At 54.1% G+C, this 14,126-nt stretch overlaps 4 protein-coding genes across 4 annotated transcripts; 1 reads left to right on the top strand and 3 right to left on the bottom strand.

Moving 5' to 3' along the window:
* Nucleotides 1-171: 171 nt before the first annotated feature.
* J4E86_001152 (uncharacterized protein) lies at nt 172-1,887 on the bottom strand (the record flags this gene model as incomplete). The annotated part of the gene is made up of 2 exons (XM_051441722.1): nt 172-1,669; nt 1,724-1,887. 2 exons carry the CDS (start codon nt 1,885-1,887, stop codon nt 172-174), a joined length of 1,662 nt encoding a protein of 553 aa, XP_051307893.1.
* Nucleotides 1,888-3,838: 1,951 nt separating this feature from the next.
* On the top strand, nt 3,839-5,747 carry J4E86_001151 (uncharacterized protein; the record flags this gene model as incomplete). Its single annotated transcript, XM_051441721.1, has 3 exons — nt 3,839-3,995; nt 4,083-4,352; nt 4,411-5,747. 3 exons carry the CDS (start codon nt 3,839-3,841, stop codon nt 5,745-5,747), a joined length of 1,764 nt encoding a protein of 587 aa, XP_051307892.1.
* A 100-nt stretch (nt 5,748-5,847) lies between these two features.
* J4E86_001150 (uncharacterized protein) lies at nt 5,848-7,074 on the bottom strand (the record flags this gene model as incomplete). The annotated part of the gene is made up of 1 exon (XM_051441720.1): nt 5,848-7,074. The coding sequence occupies one exon, from the start codon at nt 7,072-7,074 to the stop codon at nt 5,848-5,850; it is 1,227 nt and encodes a 408-aa protein (XP_051307891.1).
* A 1,143-nt stretch (nt 7,075-8,217) lies between these two features.
* On the bottom strand, nt 8,218-9,998 carry J4E86_001149 (uncharacterized protein; the record flags this gene model as incomplete). Its single annotated transcript, XM_051441719.1, has 2 exons — nt 8,218-9,621; nt 9,672-9,998. 2 exons carry the CDS (start codon nt 9,996-9,998, stop codon nt 8,218-8,220), a joined length of 1,731 nt encoding a protein of 576 aa, XP_051307890.1.
* Nucleotides 9,999-14,126: the final 4,128 nt, after the last annotated feature.

Genomic DNA, 14,126 nt, shown 5'->3' with positions numbered 1-14,126 from the left:
GTCCGGCAGGGACAGAGCCCTTCCTGCTGTGACTGATGCAGTCCTTCCCAAAGTCATGCCAGTTCGCGTGAACAAGAAATATCAGACTCCTGTCTTTCAGATCTCTCTATTTAGACGAGTTCCTTGCATCGTGCGCATGGGCGCGCAGACTACCCATCATCCGACCAAATGCTATGTTCTATTTCTCATAGCAGTGGGATGTTTCCGCCACGCTGCGAGCGTCGCCAGGAGGGCCACACCGCTGATAACTGCGCAAGCCACAAGAGTCTCGTTGAAAGCATCTGAGTATGTCTGGCGAATAGCGAAAACTTTGTTGGGAGGAAGGGTCCGCATAGACTCAGCAAGTGACTCCAACTGCGCGCCCTCTACAATCAGCGAGTCGAGAAGCTCTTGACGCTCTTTGATGCCCAGGATAGCTGTTGACGCAGCAATACCAACGCTACCCCCTAGCACACGCACTTGCGCCATTAGGCCTTGTGCGACTGCGGTGTCGCGTGGCTCCGATTCAATGCCAGCTAGTAGAGTCGAATTGCTGACTGTCAATCCGAAGCCCAATCCGACAAAAACCTGTAGACCATAGGCTCGAGCTTGCGGGGCGAAAGTATTATCGAGTGTAGACAAGGTTGCGGTTCCAATAAGCATGAGGGCAGCACCAATGACGTTGACCGCAAACGTGTTATTCTTCTTACTCGACGCCGCACCAGCGAGAGTCGATCCAATGGCAGAGGAACCAAGCATAGGCAGCAAAGCAACGCCCGATCCAATAGCACTCTTCCCGTTGACGACCTGGAACCGTGTTGGCAGCGAGTATATGATGACGAAGTAGGGGAAGCCTATCAACAGCGTCGTAGCGAGTGCAGACATGTAGACTCTGTTCTTGGCTAGTCGCATTGGGAAGAGTGCAGCAATCGCGTCAGGCCAACGTCTTGCAATAAACCACTCCCAAGTGAAGAGTGCGGCAAAGCAGAGCACACCAACGATGAGCGGAGCAACGAAGAGGGCAGACGACCAAATGGAGCTGTTCATGAGGACGTGGATGCCGGCTTGCTGGAACGCAATGACAAAGGGCACGGAAGCAGCGACCAAGAGAAGGCAGCCTAGGAAGTCGACCTGTTTGAATCTGCGACGACTAACGCCGTGAATAAGGGCGTCGTTGGACCAAACCAGTACGAAAAGGATCAAAGGAATGATTCCGATCGGGGCATTGATCCAGAAAATCCACCGCCAGGATGTGTAGCTGGTGATGACACCGCCCAGCACTGGCCCCAAGATTCCCGACATCGCAATAATGGCTCCTGCCATAGCGCCCAGCATACCAATCACGCGCGGCGGGCTGATCTCACCCAGTATGACGAAGCCCACTGAATACAAGCCCGAGCCACCGACTCCCTGTAGCGCACGCATAGCGATAAGCTGTTCGAGGGATTGAGCGAAGCCACAGCCGACTGAAAAAGCGAGAAAGATGACATAGGCGGCGAGGTAGGCGTTGCGGCGACCGACTACATCGGAGAGGCTTGCGAAGATGGCGGTGCAGCCAATGTAGGCAAGTGTGTAGGACAAGGCAATCCAATTCACCTTGGATAAGGACTGGAAGTCGACCCCGATTGTGTATATGGCAGTTGCAATAATGGATGTGTCCAGAAACGAGAGGAATAGGCCAATGCAGATACTAGGCAGTGCGCATTAGCTAGATGAACATGCTGAGATTTTGCGGTACCTTTACCTAATATACAAGCAGACCAACTTCCATGTTGCAATTCCAGGCGCTGTATTAGGACTGGGGGTGGTCTCGGGTCCAATAGTCGACTGAGCCCGCTTTTCTTCATCTTCGGTGATGTTGAGTGGTTCCAGAGCCATTGGCGTACTGGAGGGTTTCTCGACGTTCATTTTGGTGTGTCTTGGTAGTTTGCGACGAAGCTGTTGTGGAGGAAGTAGTCGCGTGGACGGTGAACTAGGCGAGCTTTCTGTTTACGTTCCTCGACGTGGAAGGGGGACAAAGGTCAGGCGCGAACTAGCACGGGATAACCAAACGCAGAAGTGACGATACATCCGCCCCTCTTATGCCATTCACTCCACCATATTCCCTTCCCGATTCTCTATTTTGGTGCGTGAAGCGACTCGAGGTGAACGCATTCTGTGCCGCGTGGTAGCATTGCTGCGCCGACGCCGAGGTATGTTAACGATGCTTACGGCCGTTGTCGTCTGGATGAGAGATCTTGCAAAATCGTCATTTACCCGCAGCCGATTTGGCCAAAGTTGGGGCGTACGCCTTGCATTCAACGTTTTCCCGTGCGTCGCTTACAGCTTCCTAACTGGCTCCTTACTGTCGCACAGCTTACATTGTAGCAACCATGAAAAGCAACTAACGCGCCAGTAATATTTTGGTGGTCAGAGAGGTGACGCTTGCATGTCTAATTCGATCCGGCTCGCTCAAGTTTCCAGATTCCTACAAAAGCGTTTTGGCGGGGTAGCGATGGTGGTGATTTGTTGTTCGGACTCCGAAATGGTTCGACTTGTCAACGCGCGCGCCAGGACGAAGCACATCACAGCGTCTCGACAATTTACTATGCGAGCCAGCATTGCTTTTCCGGTAGATACGAACATTCCTGTACGCTCAAAAACGTCTGGTAGCGGACTTTCAGGCCGTACGAATGGAGAGACTGTGTATTGTTCGCGCGCTTTAGTCATCAACGCTGTTCTTCCCGCCTCCACTTCAGAAAATGGTATAACTCTTTGTCCGTCGGCATGACTCTTTTCCATTCGGGCTCAACATCATCCTTAACTTCAATGCCTCTCAATCGATCGCGATAGAAGATGCGATAGCTGTCAAGCGCATACGCGCCCATACCCGGCAGGTGCGCGATCTCCCAACCTTCTCTTTCATCGTCAGGCCCCAACACTTCTCCTGGCTTGACATCTGCACCACATCCACGGTCAGGATAATGTAACCTCCTGTACCTTCTCTCTTTACTTGGAGGAGCGGAAAGCCAGGCTTCAGCCAGTGCTATAAGGCGGGCCGCTCGAATCCGGTGGAGGCCTATGGGCTGCAACATTGTTGTCAGATCTTCGAGAGATGCGGTGGAGAGCTCATTTGGCGTTGGATAGGCTACGAGTAAACTGAAAAGCACTGGACGTGCCATTTGGCCCCGAGTCTGGTTCCATAGGATTGCTTGGACTACCAATGCATACAAGCTGTCGCAAACACGCTCTTGAATGAGGCCATACTTTGCAGGCTGGAGCTCAAAAGGAAAACCTGAGGGTGTTGCGATGACGACTGGGTGGTCTTCGGTATCTACCCGGGTGGGCGTCCTTGCTGAAGGCTTGCGTGTTTTAGGTGCGGCATTGATCTTTCGCTTCGCTCGTGGAGTGTCAGAAGTCGTTCGACGGCTTCGCAAAGTAACTGCCATAGTCAAGCATCAGATTTAATGTTTGTAAGAAGACCACTGAGCAGTCAGACATGCATCTCAACCGGCATACTTCTGGGAACCAGAGGCTCTGTGCGTGAAGCTTGCAGCCGGTTCCATGACGCTAATAGAAAGTCAATGATGCAACGCGTCATTGAAACACGGCGTCCAGCTAGATGGGCCTATCCTGACACTGAACGGAACATGCTTTATCGTTTTTGTAGGGTGTTTCAAAAGAATAAAGAAGTCCTTGTCGAAACGCAGCTTCCCAGCGTAGAAGAAGAAGAATGAGGCTCCTGGCATGATAAGCCTCGTTCTTGGAAGCCGCCCCACCACCCGCGACCCACTCGGCAAGAGCCCGGCACCCATCGGAATCGTCAAACAGTCAGCGCTCTATCCAATGTGACTCTCGAAAACCCTAACAACAAACAAACATGTCTTTTAATGACGATCTCGACGATGACGACACGCTCGTATCCAGCCCGCGCATCAAATACGAAGGCGAAGACACGAGCCCTACTACCGATCGCGAATTGAAGGCTTGGTATGCGTACCCAATCGCAGCCGAAGTCTTCGCTGTAGTCGCAGTCGGTACGTCATAGCCTTCTCTTCCACCCTGCCCACGCAACCACCACCATACACATGTATCGATTTTCGCGTCTTACTTACGAATTCAAGGCGCATTCCTCCCAGTAATCCTCGAGCAACTCGCACGAGAAAATGGCGTCTTCTTCTCCGATCACTCGAAACCGTGTGTCGACCATACCGCATCCGGAAAACTCCGGATACGCGACGATGCAGACAAGAAAGTCGGAGACTCTGAGCAATGTATGGTGAGGTACCTGGGGAGGGACATGTCGACGAGTAGTTTCGCCATGTACACGTTCTCTACGGCAGTATTACTTCAAGCAGTGGTCTTGATATGTTTCAGTTCCTTCGCCGATCATGGTAAGTGTAGCATTGTTTAGTATCTCATACGTTTGACCAGGACTAACAACATCTCAAGGCCCATATCGCAAGAAGATGCTCATGTTCACATCATACATGGGCTCACTAGCCAGCTGTCTTTTCATCTTCATCTCACCATCATTATACTACCTCGCTCCTATTCTAGTCATCGTCGGAGTTTCGAGTCTAGGCTGTTCATTCGTCTTGCTAAACGCATTCTTACCACTGCTCGTCGCCAATCATCCAGATAACAATACGCTTGGGAAATCGTCATCTTCCGACTCCGCCTCGGATGTCGAGCTGGAGTCCTTGAACCCGACCAATGGACCATCTTCTACCCATGCTCGTTTTGACCCTGATCGATTGAAGCGGGATCTAGAAAGAAGCGCGCAGATCTCTAGTAAAGGCGTGGGATATGGTTACATGTCCGCCGTCTTCGTCCAGATCTTGAGCATCCTAATCATAGTGCTCTTCAACAAAACGGCTCTGTCGAAAACGTCGCCCAGTCTCTCGATCCGCATGATTCTGCTAATGGTCGGTCTATGGTGGGCTATATTCTCCATCCCAACACTATTATGGCTACGTCCAAGACCAGGTCCACCACTACCCACACAGACTACGCAGAGCTTTGCCGGAGGAAAGTCATCGTCAAGGATAAGAACGTTTTTGTTCTACACATCCTTCTCCTTGCGCAGCTTCTACGGCACACTTCGGAGAGCCATAAAGCTACGCCAGACGCTACTTTTCCTGATATCGTGGTTCCTGCTGTCGGATGCAGTGGCGACCATCTCTGGAACGGCGGTCCTCTTCGCACGCACCGAGTTGCACATGGGTACCATTGCCATCGCGCTACTGTCCATCACATCTATCGGATCTGGTATCGTAGGCGCGTTTGCATGGCCGCATGTGCAACGGCGCTTTGCACTACAGCCAAAGACCGTACTACTGTGTTGTGTAGCGGGCATGGAGATCATCCCTCTCTATGGCTTACTCGGATACATACCCATGTTCAAGAGCTTGGGGTTCATCGGTCTGCAGAAAGCATGGGAGATCTACCCCATTGCAGTCATTCATGGGATAGTCATGGGTGGTATATCTTCTTATGCGCGGTCCGTCTACGCGCCTTTGATACCTGAGGGCAGTGAAGCAGCGTTCTTCGCGCTGTATGCTGTTACAGATAAAGGTAGCAGTGCATTCGGCCCAGCTCTTGTCGGGTTCATCGTTGACCAGGCGGCCACGATACGCCCGGCGTTCATCTTCCTGGCGGTCCTGGTGGTGTTGCCGGCACCGTTACTGTGGCGGTTGGATGTGGAAAAGGGGAGAGAAGATGCGCGCGCGATGGCAGACGGAGATGCCCAGGGACGGGGAACGTACGAGAGGGTTCGTGAAGAGTAATGAGCCGACAACTGAAGTCGGTGGGTATGGTATTCATGTTCCGTAGTTGCTAGTACGCCGCCCAATGCTGTCAACGCCAAAATGATAATAATCACACGCTTTAAGCCCGCTCTTCCATCTTCGGGCGCTTACTATCCCGGTCGTGATCGTCGCCGAACCTCTTCCTCTCGCCAAGTGGCTTCGCGTTTGCGCCAGAAGGGCCCTCTCTATCCCGATCTCTTCCACCATAAGCATCAGGTCTGAATCTCTCGTCGACACTGAAATCGCCCTTGTCTCTCCGCGGCCGGTCATCACCGAAGTCACCCCATTTGCCGGTATCTTCGGTCTTCATGTCCCTGTAGCGTGTCCGACCCTTCTTGCCCAGTTTTGTCATGTCTCTGATCTGCATGTACTCGGGAAGAATCTCGCGATTCGTCTCATCTTCGAAGCGCGCGTTCATGAGGTTCCTTCTGTCCACACCCAGTTCCTTGAGCTCGTCTGTGAAGAAGGCGCCCTTGTGGAAGTACTTCTGCATGTACTGCATTTGCCCCCGGTCGCCCTTTTCTTCTTGTTGTTTCTCGATGAAGGCGCGGTCTTCGGCTTCGCGTTCGGCGGCGGATAAGTTGCGGCGGCGCTCGATCTCTGCGCGCTCTGCTTCGGCTTCTTCGATCGCGAGACGTTCGCGCTTAATGCGCTTGAGCTCGCGCAGCTTCCAGGCGGCATATTCGGCGTCGGGGTCTACACCGTCTGTGTCGTCGATGGCGTTGATGTCGGCGTCTTCCACGTCGTCATCCCAGTCTTTCTTGCCCGCCGCCTTCTCGGCTATGCGCTGCTCGACCTGCTCTTGTACAAGCGCTCTGTTTTGCTCCTGCCGCCGCGCTTCCTCTTCTGCCGCTATCTCCTCTGCTGATTTGACAGGTGCGACTTTGTTCCGCTCGTTCTTCTTCAGAAACACTGGGCGCAGTAGTTTCTTCGGTGCCTCTTCTTCGCTACTTGACTCCTCCTCAGAAGACTCTTCTTCACTGCCGCTGCCGCTTTCACTCCCGCTGCCATCTTCGCCGCCCTCCTCTTCCTCGCTTTCTGTTTCGAACTCGTCTTCTAGCGCCTTGCGCTCCGCCTCGGATTTCTGCCGCGATGCAAGTTTTGCTTTGAGCGCCGACTTGGGAAACGACGATGCGATGGGTGCGGGCTTTGGTTTCGCAAAAGGTTTTGGCTTTGGCTGTTCCTCCTCCGACTCTGATTCTGAGCTTGAGCGTTCTTCGGGTTCAGGTGCAGCTGTGGGTTTGCCGGCGAATTGGCGCGTTCGCACTGGTTGCGCGGTGAGTTTTTTGGATTTCGGTGGCGGCATAGTTACGGTTTGCAGAGGTGGGATGGAGTATAGAGGAAATGTGCAAACCTAGAGTGAACCGCGAACGCGCTGCCGCGGCTCTTGCAAGCGGCTTGGCGCGCGTAAGGCTGTACGACGCACTTCGTACCGTGCCAAGTTTCCCAAAATCACTTTGTAGGCAACAACCGACATGTGAAAAAGTCTACAAACAACTACAAACACTTTGCGCCCTCCTCATAAACACGATTTCTTGATTACTCTCTCTCAAGTCCGTTGGTTGCGTTGTTATGAATTTATGCGCAAATAGACGTTGTGCTTTGCCTTCCTAATATGCTACACACACATCTCCCTCCCACTGAGATCCCCCACCCAGCAAATGATCGTCAACCTACGCAGCTTTTAGGAATGAATTTATCGGTTCTATGCCATAGACTTGTACTTCGTCTTCGATTCTCTTAACAAATAGACCTAGATATCCAGGGAAGGGTATATATATACCCGGACTTCATGCACCTAGCTTGAGCATGATAATATTTACCAGGTTGTATACCTGGATAGCATATGAACGTCCACTCGGACTATCTCATATCCAACTCATGAACCTATACCCATTCAAAGCATAACCCAGTCAAATACAACGGTTTTACGTGGATCTAAAGCCTTGCAGGAATGATAAGTGTCCCCACAGTTGCCAGCAGCCGTCATGTGAACCACAACAGAAGAGGATTAACAATGTCATGTCGCTGAATTACACTGGGAGAAATGTATGATGTAAGAGTGAGGTAGTTGTACTTTATTTTGGATTATACACCATTTGAGGGTTTGCTATTCTAATGCATTGGTGCTTAGCACACAATAATCCTTGGACTCGGGCCTACGCAAGTCGGGCTCTCGGAACGCCATCATATCAAGCCCTGGAACACGAACACATAAAGTGTCGATCAGGCAAAAGACTACATATACAATAACGCCTGTTGATGCAGTGGTAATGTAAAGAAAGTGCTGATCAAATCTATTGATCAATGAGATGCTCACCGAAAGAACCACCCAATGCAATGCACGCTCGAACGCAGCAAATATCATGTCCTCTGGACTAAAGGATGGGCAATCCATGTAAGCCCAGAAAATTCGTAAAGTTGTTACACGAAGGTAATGAGTGGCCGTTCACCTGAACACAGGTTGTTGGGGAACAGGAAGTTGGTTGAACTGGTTGGTCTCAGGCCATGCACTCCGGTCCATGTATGGTAGGAGGCCAGAACGACGGTCAGTCATCGGTTGACCCAGAGGCTGATACTGCATTTGGTCGTATCTGATGTTCCTCGCAGGGTTGTGAATGGACGTCTGGGGTGGAGGCACAAGTAGTGTCTGCACGGTACGAACCGGTCGATAGGGAGACTGGCGCTGATTAAGGAAATGGGATGGCGATAATTGTCTCGAGCCCGTTGCCGGGAAGGCGCCTACTGGAGAGGAACCTGCAGACTGTGGGTAAGGACTAATTTGACGAGACTGATCGGTAGAGGGGGTGTAGTTGTGGGCGTAAGGCGGTGGGGCCGACGATGTTGGTGTGCTAGTCGGTTGCTGCCATTGGACGGGCGGGGGGTACACCATGGCCATGGAGCGGCCACCGGGAACTGGTAGCGGAAGGTCTGACCAGTTCTTCATTTGGGTCGGCGGCATCTGCTGAGGTGGAGGTATCGAAAGACTTGGCAGAGGGGGTAAGCGATTCACGGATGGTGGTGGCTCGAATGACCTATTGACGGGCGTCTGCAGGGTCGGAATCGGAGGCGCATTGCTGTAGGGGCCAGGTGCAAATCCATGGGCCTGTCGCTTCATTGGGGGCTCGATACTGTAATCAGCGCTGCGTTTGCGTTGAATGGGTCCGAGTTCCGGAAGGGCGCCGATCGGGGATACCGTGGCCGACGTGGCCTGTGGTTGCAAAAGCGGGGTATTGGAGAATGCCATGTGGCTCGGGGAGTACATCATCGTAGTCGGTGGTGACGTCTGCTGCTGGGTTGGTGGTGAAGGAACAAAGTTCTGCGGGAGGCCTAGCATGTTCTGAGGACCGACTGGGCTTACAGCACCGGAGGCCGGAATCTTGGATGCTCGATCGAAGAAGGTTCCGAACTTGCCCAGAATACCGTGCCACTCGTTCCACTTCTCCTTTGATGTGAATAGACTGTATCGCATGTTGCTGAGGAATTCGACCTCCATGATGTGCACCTCCTGAACCGAAATACCCGAGACCTCGGCCCATGTCTTGTTCGTGTACGTGTTGTCGTCGAGGAACTTGTTGCCGAGCATGAGAGCTACAGTCAGTAGACGGTATTCGCTGCCAGGTTTTCCCTTGACTGTGGGGTTGGTCTGCTTGAGCCTGTAGATGAAAAGCAGTGCCAAGAGAATGACATTTTGGGCAACCTGTGTGGTCGTCAAGATGGTTGCTACCCACTTCCTGAAACCAGTTGTAGGATGTGCGTCGGGAACGAGCGGCTGCATGGGCTGGCGTGGCGAGGCGGTATCAAGTACTTGCTTGAGCGTGGCCGAGCTCTCGAACCAGAAGAGGCATGTCACCTGGATGGATCGTTAGTGGATCCCGGTGAGATGATGGGGCCTGGAATTACCTCTGCTGCTAATTGAGGAAGACCCTCTTGTGGCGTGCTGATGGTCGGTGGAATCTTGAGGTTTGGTGATATGGTGTACTTCTTCCTCGGTGTCTGAGCCATCTCTTGTGCCTGCGGTTGTTGCCTTGGCGGGCTGGGACTTCTGGGAGCTGCTGCTGATCTGGAGTTGCCGATTGCAGGCAGTTGGTAGCCGTACTGATGCCCTGCACCTTGGTTCGGCGGTAGTGAGACCACCCTCACTGCTGAGCCGGGAAGTTCTGGAGGTGTGAGGGGAGCTCGGGGGGCTTGCTCATAGCTGTGAGAGAGACTGGGGTAGGGAAGGTGCATCGTGGCGTCGAGCTTGGAGGAGCTGCGAGGTGCCGTGGCATACAGGTTGAAGGGAGGCTCCCGCGGCAGGGCGTGAGGCATTGGGCGAGGGAGCTGTAGCTCGAGCATGTGGACGGCAAGAGGATGGAGACGGTGAGGTGAGGTGAGGTGGTGAAAGGCGGCGAGGTCAATGTGAGCAGGCGGTCATGTCCAGCAACTATTGTTTGCACGCTATCCTCTTCACTCAACCTTGGTTTGGCAGGAGGATGTCGACGACGGAGAGGTTGGCCTGTGGACGGGGAGCAGGAGCTAGGCCAATCAAAGCCAGGCTATATCCGGGACACGGCAACGACGCTTGCAACTAGACTTGTAGGAGGAGAGGGTTTGGCAAAGGAGAGTGCAGAGGGACACAATAAAGAGACGTCAGGCCCGGTGAGCGTCCTGGCCGTGTGGTGCTATACCGGGAGCGGCTTGGTGTTGGGTGTGGGTAATGGTGGTGAGTGATTGTGACTGTAGGGAGGCGGATTGTCGGGGGCCCGCACGCTGGCATGGCAGACATGGCTTGGGGCCGTTGGATTTGAATAAAACATAGGTAATTCACACACACGGAGTCGTGAAGGCTCGGAAGGTTCCAGGCAGGAGCGAGCAGGGTAGGAGGAACGCCCCAAGAGGCTGATCCAGGACCCAGAAGGAGAAGCCGCGCTCTGACATCAACCGCGCCTGGAAGGAGCTAGGGGCGCACGGCCGCCAGCACAAAGCAACCGCGACCGGGGGTTCGCCGCGAGGGCAGGAGCGACCGACGCGACTAGCAGCCAAGCCGCGCGGGCTAATTACTGCTACTACAACAAGTCCAGCACGAGCGTCGTGAATAATCCATCCCTGCGCCAAACCACCCCAGCACCAGCTGCGCCGCGCGATACAGCCTCAGCACTCCCGCGTGCGCTGATTGGGCGGCAGCCCCTCAGGCGATGCATGGTGCGCGTCCAGAGGGGCTTCAGCCATGATTCCCCCCACCACACACGACCTTGCCCAGTGCGCACTGCGACAGTGGGACACCATCCGGCCACAAACGAAGAAACGATAGCGCTGGTGGGCCTCATCAACTCGCTGCAGCCTACATGGTAGGCCTGCTGCCTCCACGGAGCGCTGCCGTCTCAGACACGACGACTGATCAGAGATGGTGAGATCCCTTGCGCATCGCGGCCAGCTGCACCGGCCAAGGCGGAGCACCCACCACGAATGGTGGCCGCAGACGGCACCTCCAAACGCTGCCAGCAGCAGCAGGAATTGCCGTAAGCGGCAGACCTCCATCACGATCCATGAGACGACCGGTAATCGCCAGTGACGACCCCCAGCCTGGGCGGTCTGGAAGGGCACTATACGCGTGCAGCGTCCCGCCCATGCCGTGTTTGACCACCTGCTGCCCGCTTGCCGCCCTCAGGCATCTAAAAAGCATCTGCTGCAAGCGCACGCATAGCAAATGGCGAGACTGGATGTGGCAGACTGGACGGCGCCGCTGTGCTGCCAGACTGCAAGCGACACGAACCAGTCGCCCAGCCAGCCCGCCCTAGTTAGCCAAATCGCCGTCTTACCTTTCCCTAAGCATGCTCTATATCCGAGCCCGAACCCTGTCCAACGCGAAGCTTCCCATGCTGAAGTTTGCGCGAGCGCTGCTGATCAGCAATCCTCTTTTTTTTGCAGATGATTTTGCTGAATGACTTCCAATCATGTGGAGCCCGACCGCTGCAGCCCTCGGTTCCGATGCTTCCGGCGAATGGCAAGTATGAGGCACCCCGACGCTAGACACAGTGTTGTTATTGAGACCGGCCGGCGACGTGTTGCGTGCACTCCAAGTTGAGGCAATCTGCACTGCAGAACCGCCTTTGCAACGCCCCTGACGAAACACGATTTCGGGTATTGCGCGCGCCTCAGTTGCTGCATTCCATCACCTTGCGCGTCCATCAGGCCGGCCATAGCTGTTGCGGGGGCCTGCGGCTTGCTGGGTGCATCCACCTGTCCCGGACGCCTGTGTTGCAAGTCTTGCAAATCTTGCAATCCGCGTCCAGTTCCAAGGTTGCCTTTGCTGACCCGTCCAGCTAGCACCGGCGTCGTGAAGCATGATTGCTTATCGAGTCGCTTGCTTGGCCAGCAGCGCTAACCGTGAAACCGTGACGGAATTACACATGGCCAGAGCAGCAAGGGATACGCAGCCCGTAATCTATCGATAGCACTGAGCAGAGTCTGTGCCGCCGGTGATCCTGCTTCGCAATGCAATGAGGTTGTTGTTGGAACGGTGGAGCTTAGCAAAGCGAGCGCCGTCATACGTACAGTACATGAGCAGGGGTGTGGGTCGTGCTCGGTCCGTCGTCACTTTCTGCAAAAAAAGATGCCCACGTAATCACCTCTATTAACACATGGATGGCGATTGCTTGCAACCACCCGGCATGGATGCAATCCACATGCTGATTAGCCCTCCACCGCCCGTCAAACTACTCCTATAGCATCGGTACGATGTCGGTGTGAGGGGCGACATCTCAAACACGCCCCTTCGTTGCTCCATGCCAACGGGAGGCTCGGGATGCCTGGACGACTCGGCTGGCGATTCGCTGATGCGCGTGATACGACCGCCCAAGGTCCTCCACGGCGCTGCAATAGTCATGGCTCTATCGAAACTAACTTCGCCGCTGTGCATCATCGCCTGCAGTGCCAGTATGTCCAGAATCCACGTTCGACAGCGATCCCGTCTGACCGAGCGTCCTGACCGTCGTGTGGAGATGAATGGTGACTATTTTGGCGCAGAAAGGGCAATAGCTCCTTCCACGGAAGGCTGGGGGGCGTAGTACGGAGAGGACGGACGATACTCGGCACCGCTTTCCTCACCATTACACGATTATACGAGCCCCAACGACTCGTTACCGTCCTGCCCAGCCTATACCATTCACGGCACATCTATTAGCTTGGCCATGGCGCGCTGAGACGTACCGCGCTTCCATCACGCGTACATTACACCATGCATCATCTATCGTCGATTGACTCCATCGTTTGCCTTTCAACAACTGACCCTGCCGAGCAGTGCAGCTCCATGGATGTGCCTCTAGTGCATTTCATCATGCGCAGCAACCTGGCCACAAGACATCTGCGAAAACCACTCAGCCGAGACCAGCATATATGGTTGGCGCCAGCTTGAGCACGCAAGTCCTTGGCTGGCGCGCGATATGGCAGACTTTTTTTTTTACCATGCTCTCACGACCCTGTGCCCGAACGGTCGCGATCACGAAGTGCGATGGATGCAGCTTGGCTACGGCTCATTAATTCCGGTCTGCGACCGGCCTTAGCGGGCCAGCTGCAAAAGCAGAACGCGATAGACGCACACACTGCAACAAGTCTTATGCCGACTCAGGATCTTGTACCTCTTTGCCACACGAGTCCAGTGGGTCGAGTTTAGCCTTTCGACACGGCTTGCGGCGTCCTCAGATCCATATCCAGTTCCCCGCTCTCTTGTGCTGAAAGAAGTAGGTCAGACGGTTCCCAACGAATGAGCACTGCGCAACCCCACGCTCTAGAGCGAGCACGCCGTAATCAACCAGCGACCCAACCTCAAGGCCTCCTCCCCGGATGATGGATCCCTTGCTGTGCTTAGACGTGATTCTCTCGACATTTACCAAGGTATATTGTGACGCAACCACTTTGCACTCGGGCTGCAATACCGCTCGTCTGACAGTGTTACAGCATGCTGACCGGCCAGGACGTAATGCGGGAAGATAGGCTCTACCCAAGGGGTACCGATACTTGCTACTTCCCACCGGAGATTGAATGTGAATATGTACAAGGGCGTTGGTACCGATCCACGAGGCCATACTAGTCTGCCCGATGCACAGCTGACCCGTATCATCATCTATCCCGCGGCTGACACTGTCATGAAGGACAACAAGTCCCGTATGCGTTACGCCACAAGCTTCATCAACACATTAGCGAAGCCACTCACGCGCAAGTCAGCCAACCAACTTTGTGTGACCAAGTTGCACCTTATTATTACACCCCATGCTACCAAAGTATCATGCAGGAGGCTCCATCTATTTGCGCCAAAGACAATGCTTCCGAGGTCGGAAAATCCTCGCTATCTTTTCCAAATACAATACGGCAAGCTAG

Source organism: Alternaria arbusti, assembly GCF_024043155.1.
Source record: "Alternaria arbusti strain BMP 1465 chromosome Unknown scaffold_1, whole genome shotgun sequence".
NCBI lineage: Eukaryota > Fungi > Ascomycota > Dothideomycetes > Pleosporales > Pleosporaceae > Alternaria > Alternaria arbusti.
Note: the sequence above shows the minus strand (reverse complement) of the source record. Positions and strands in the feature narration are given on the sequence as shown.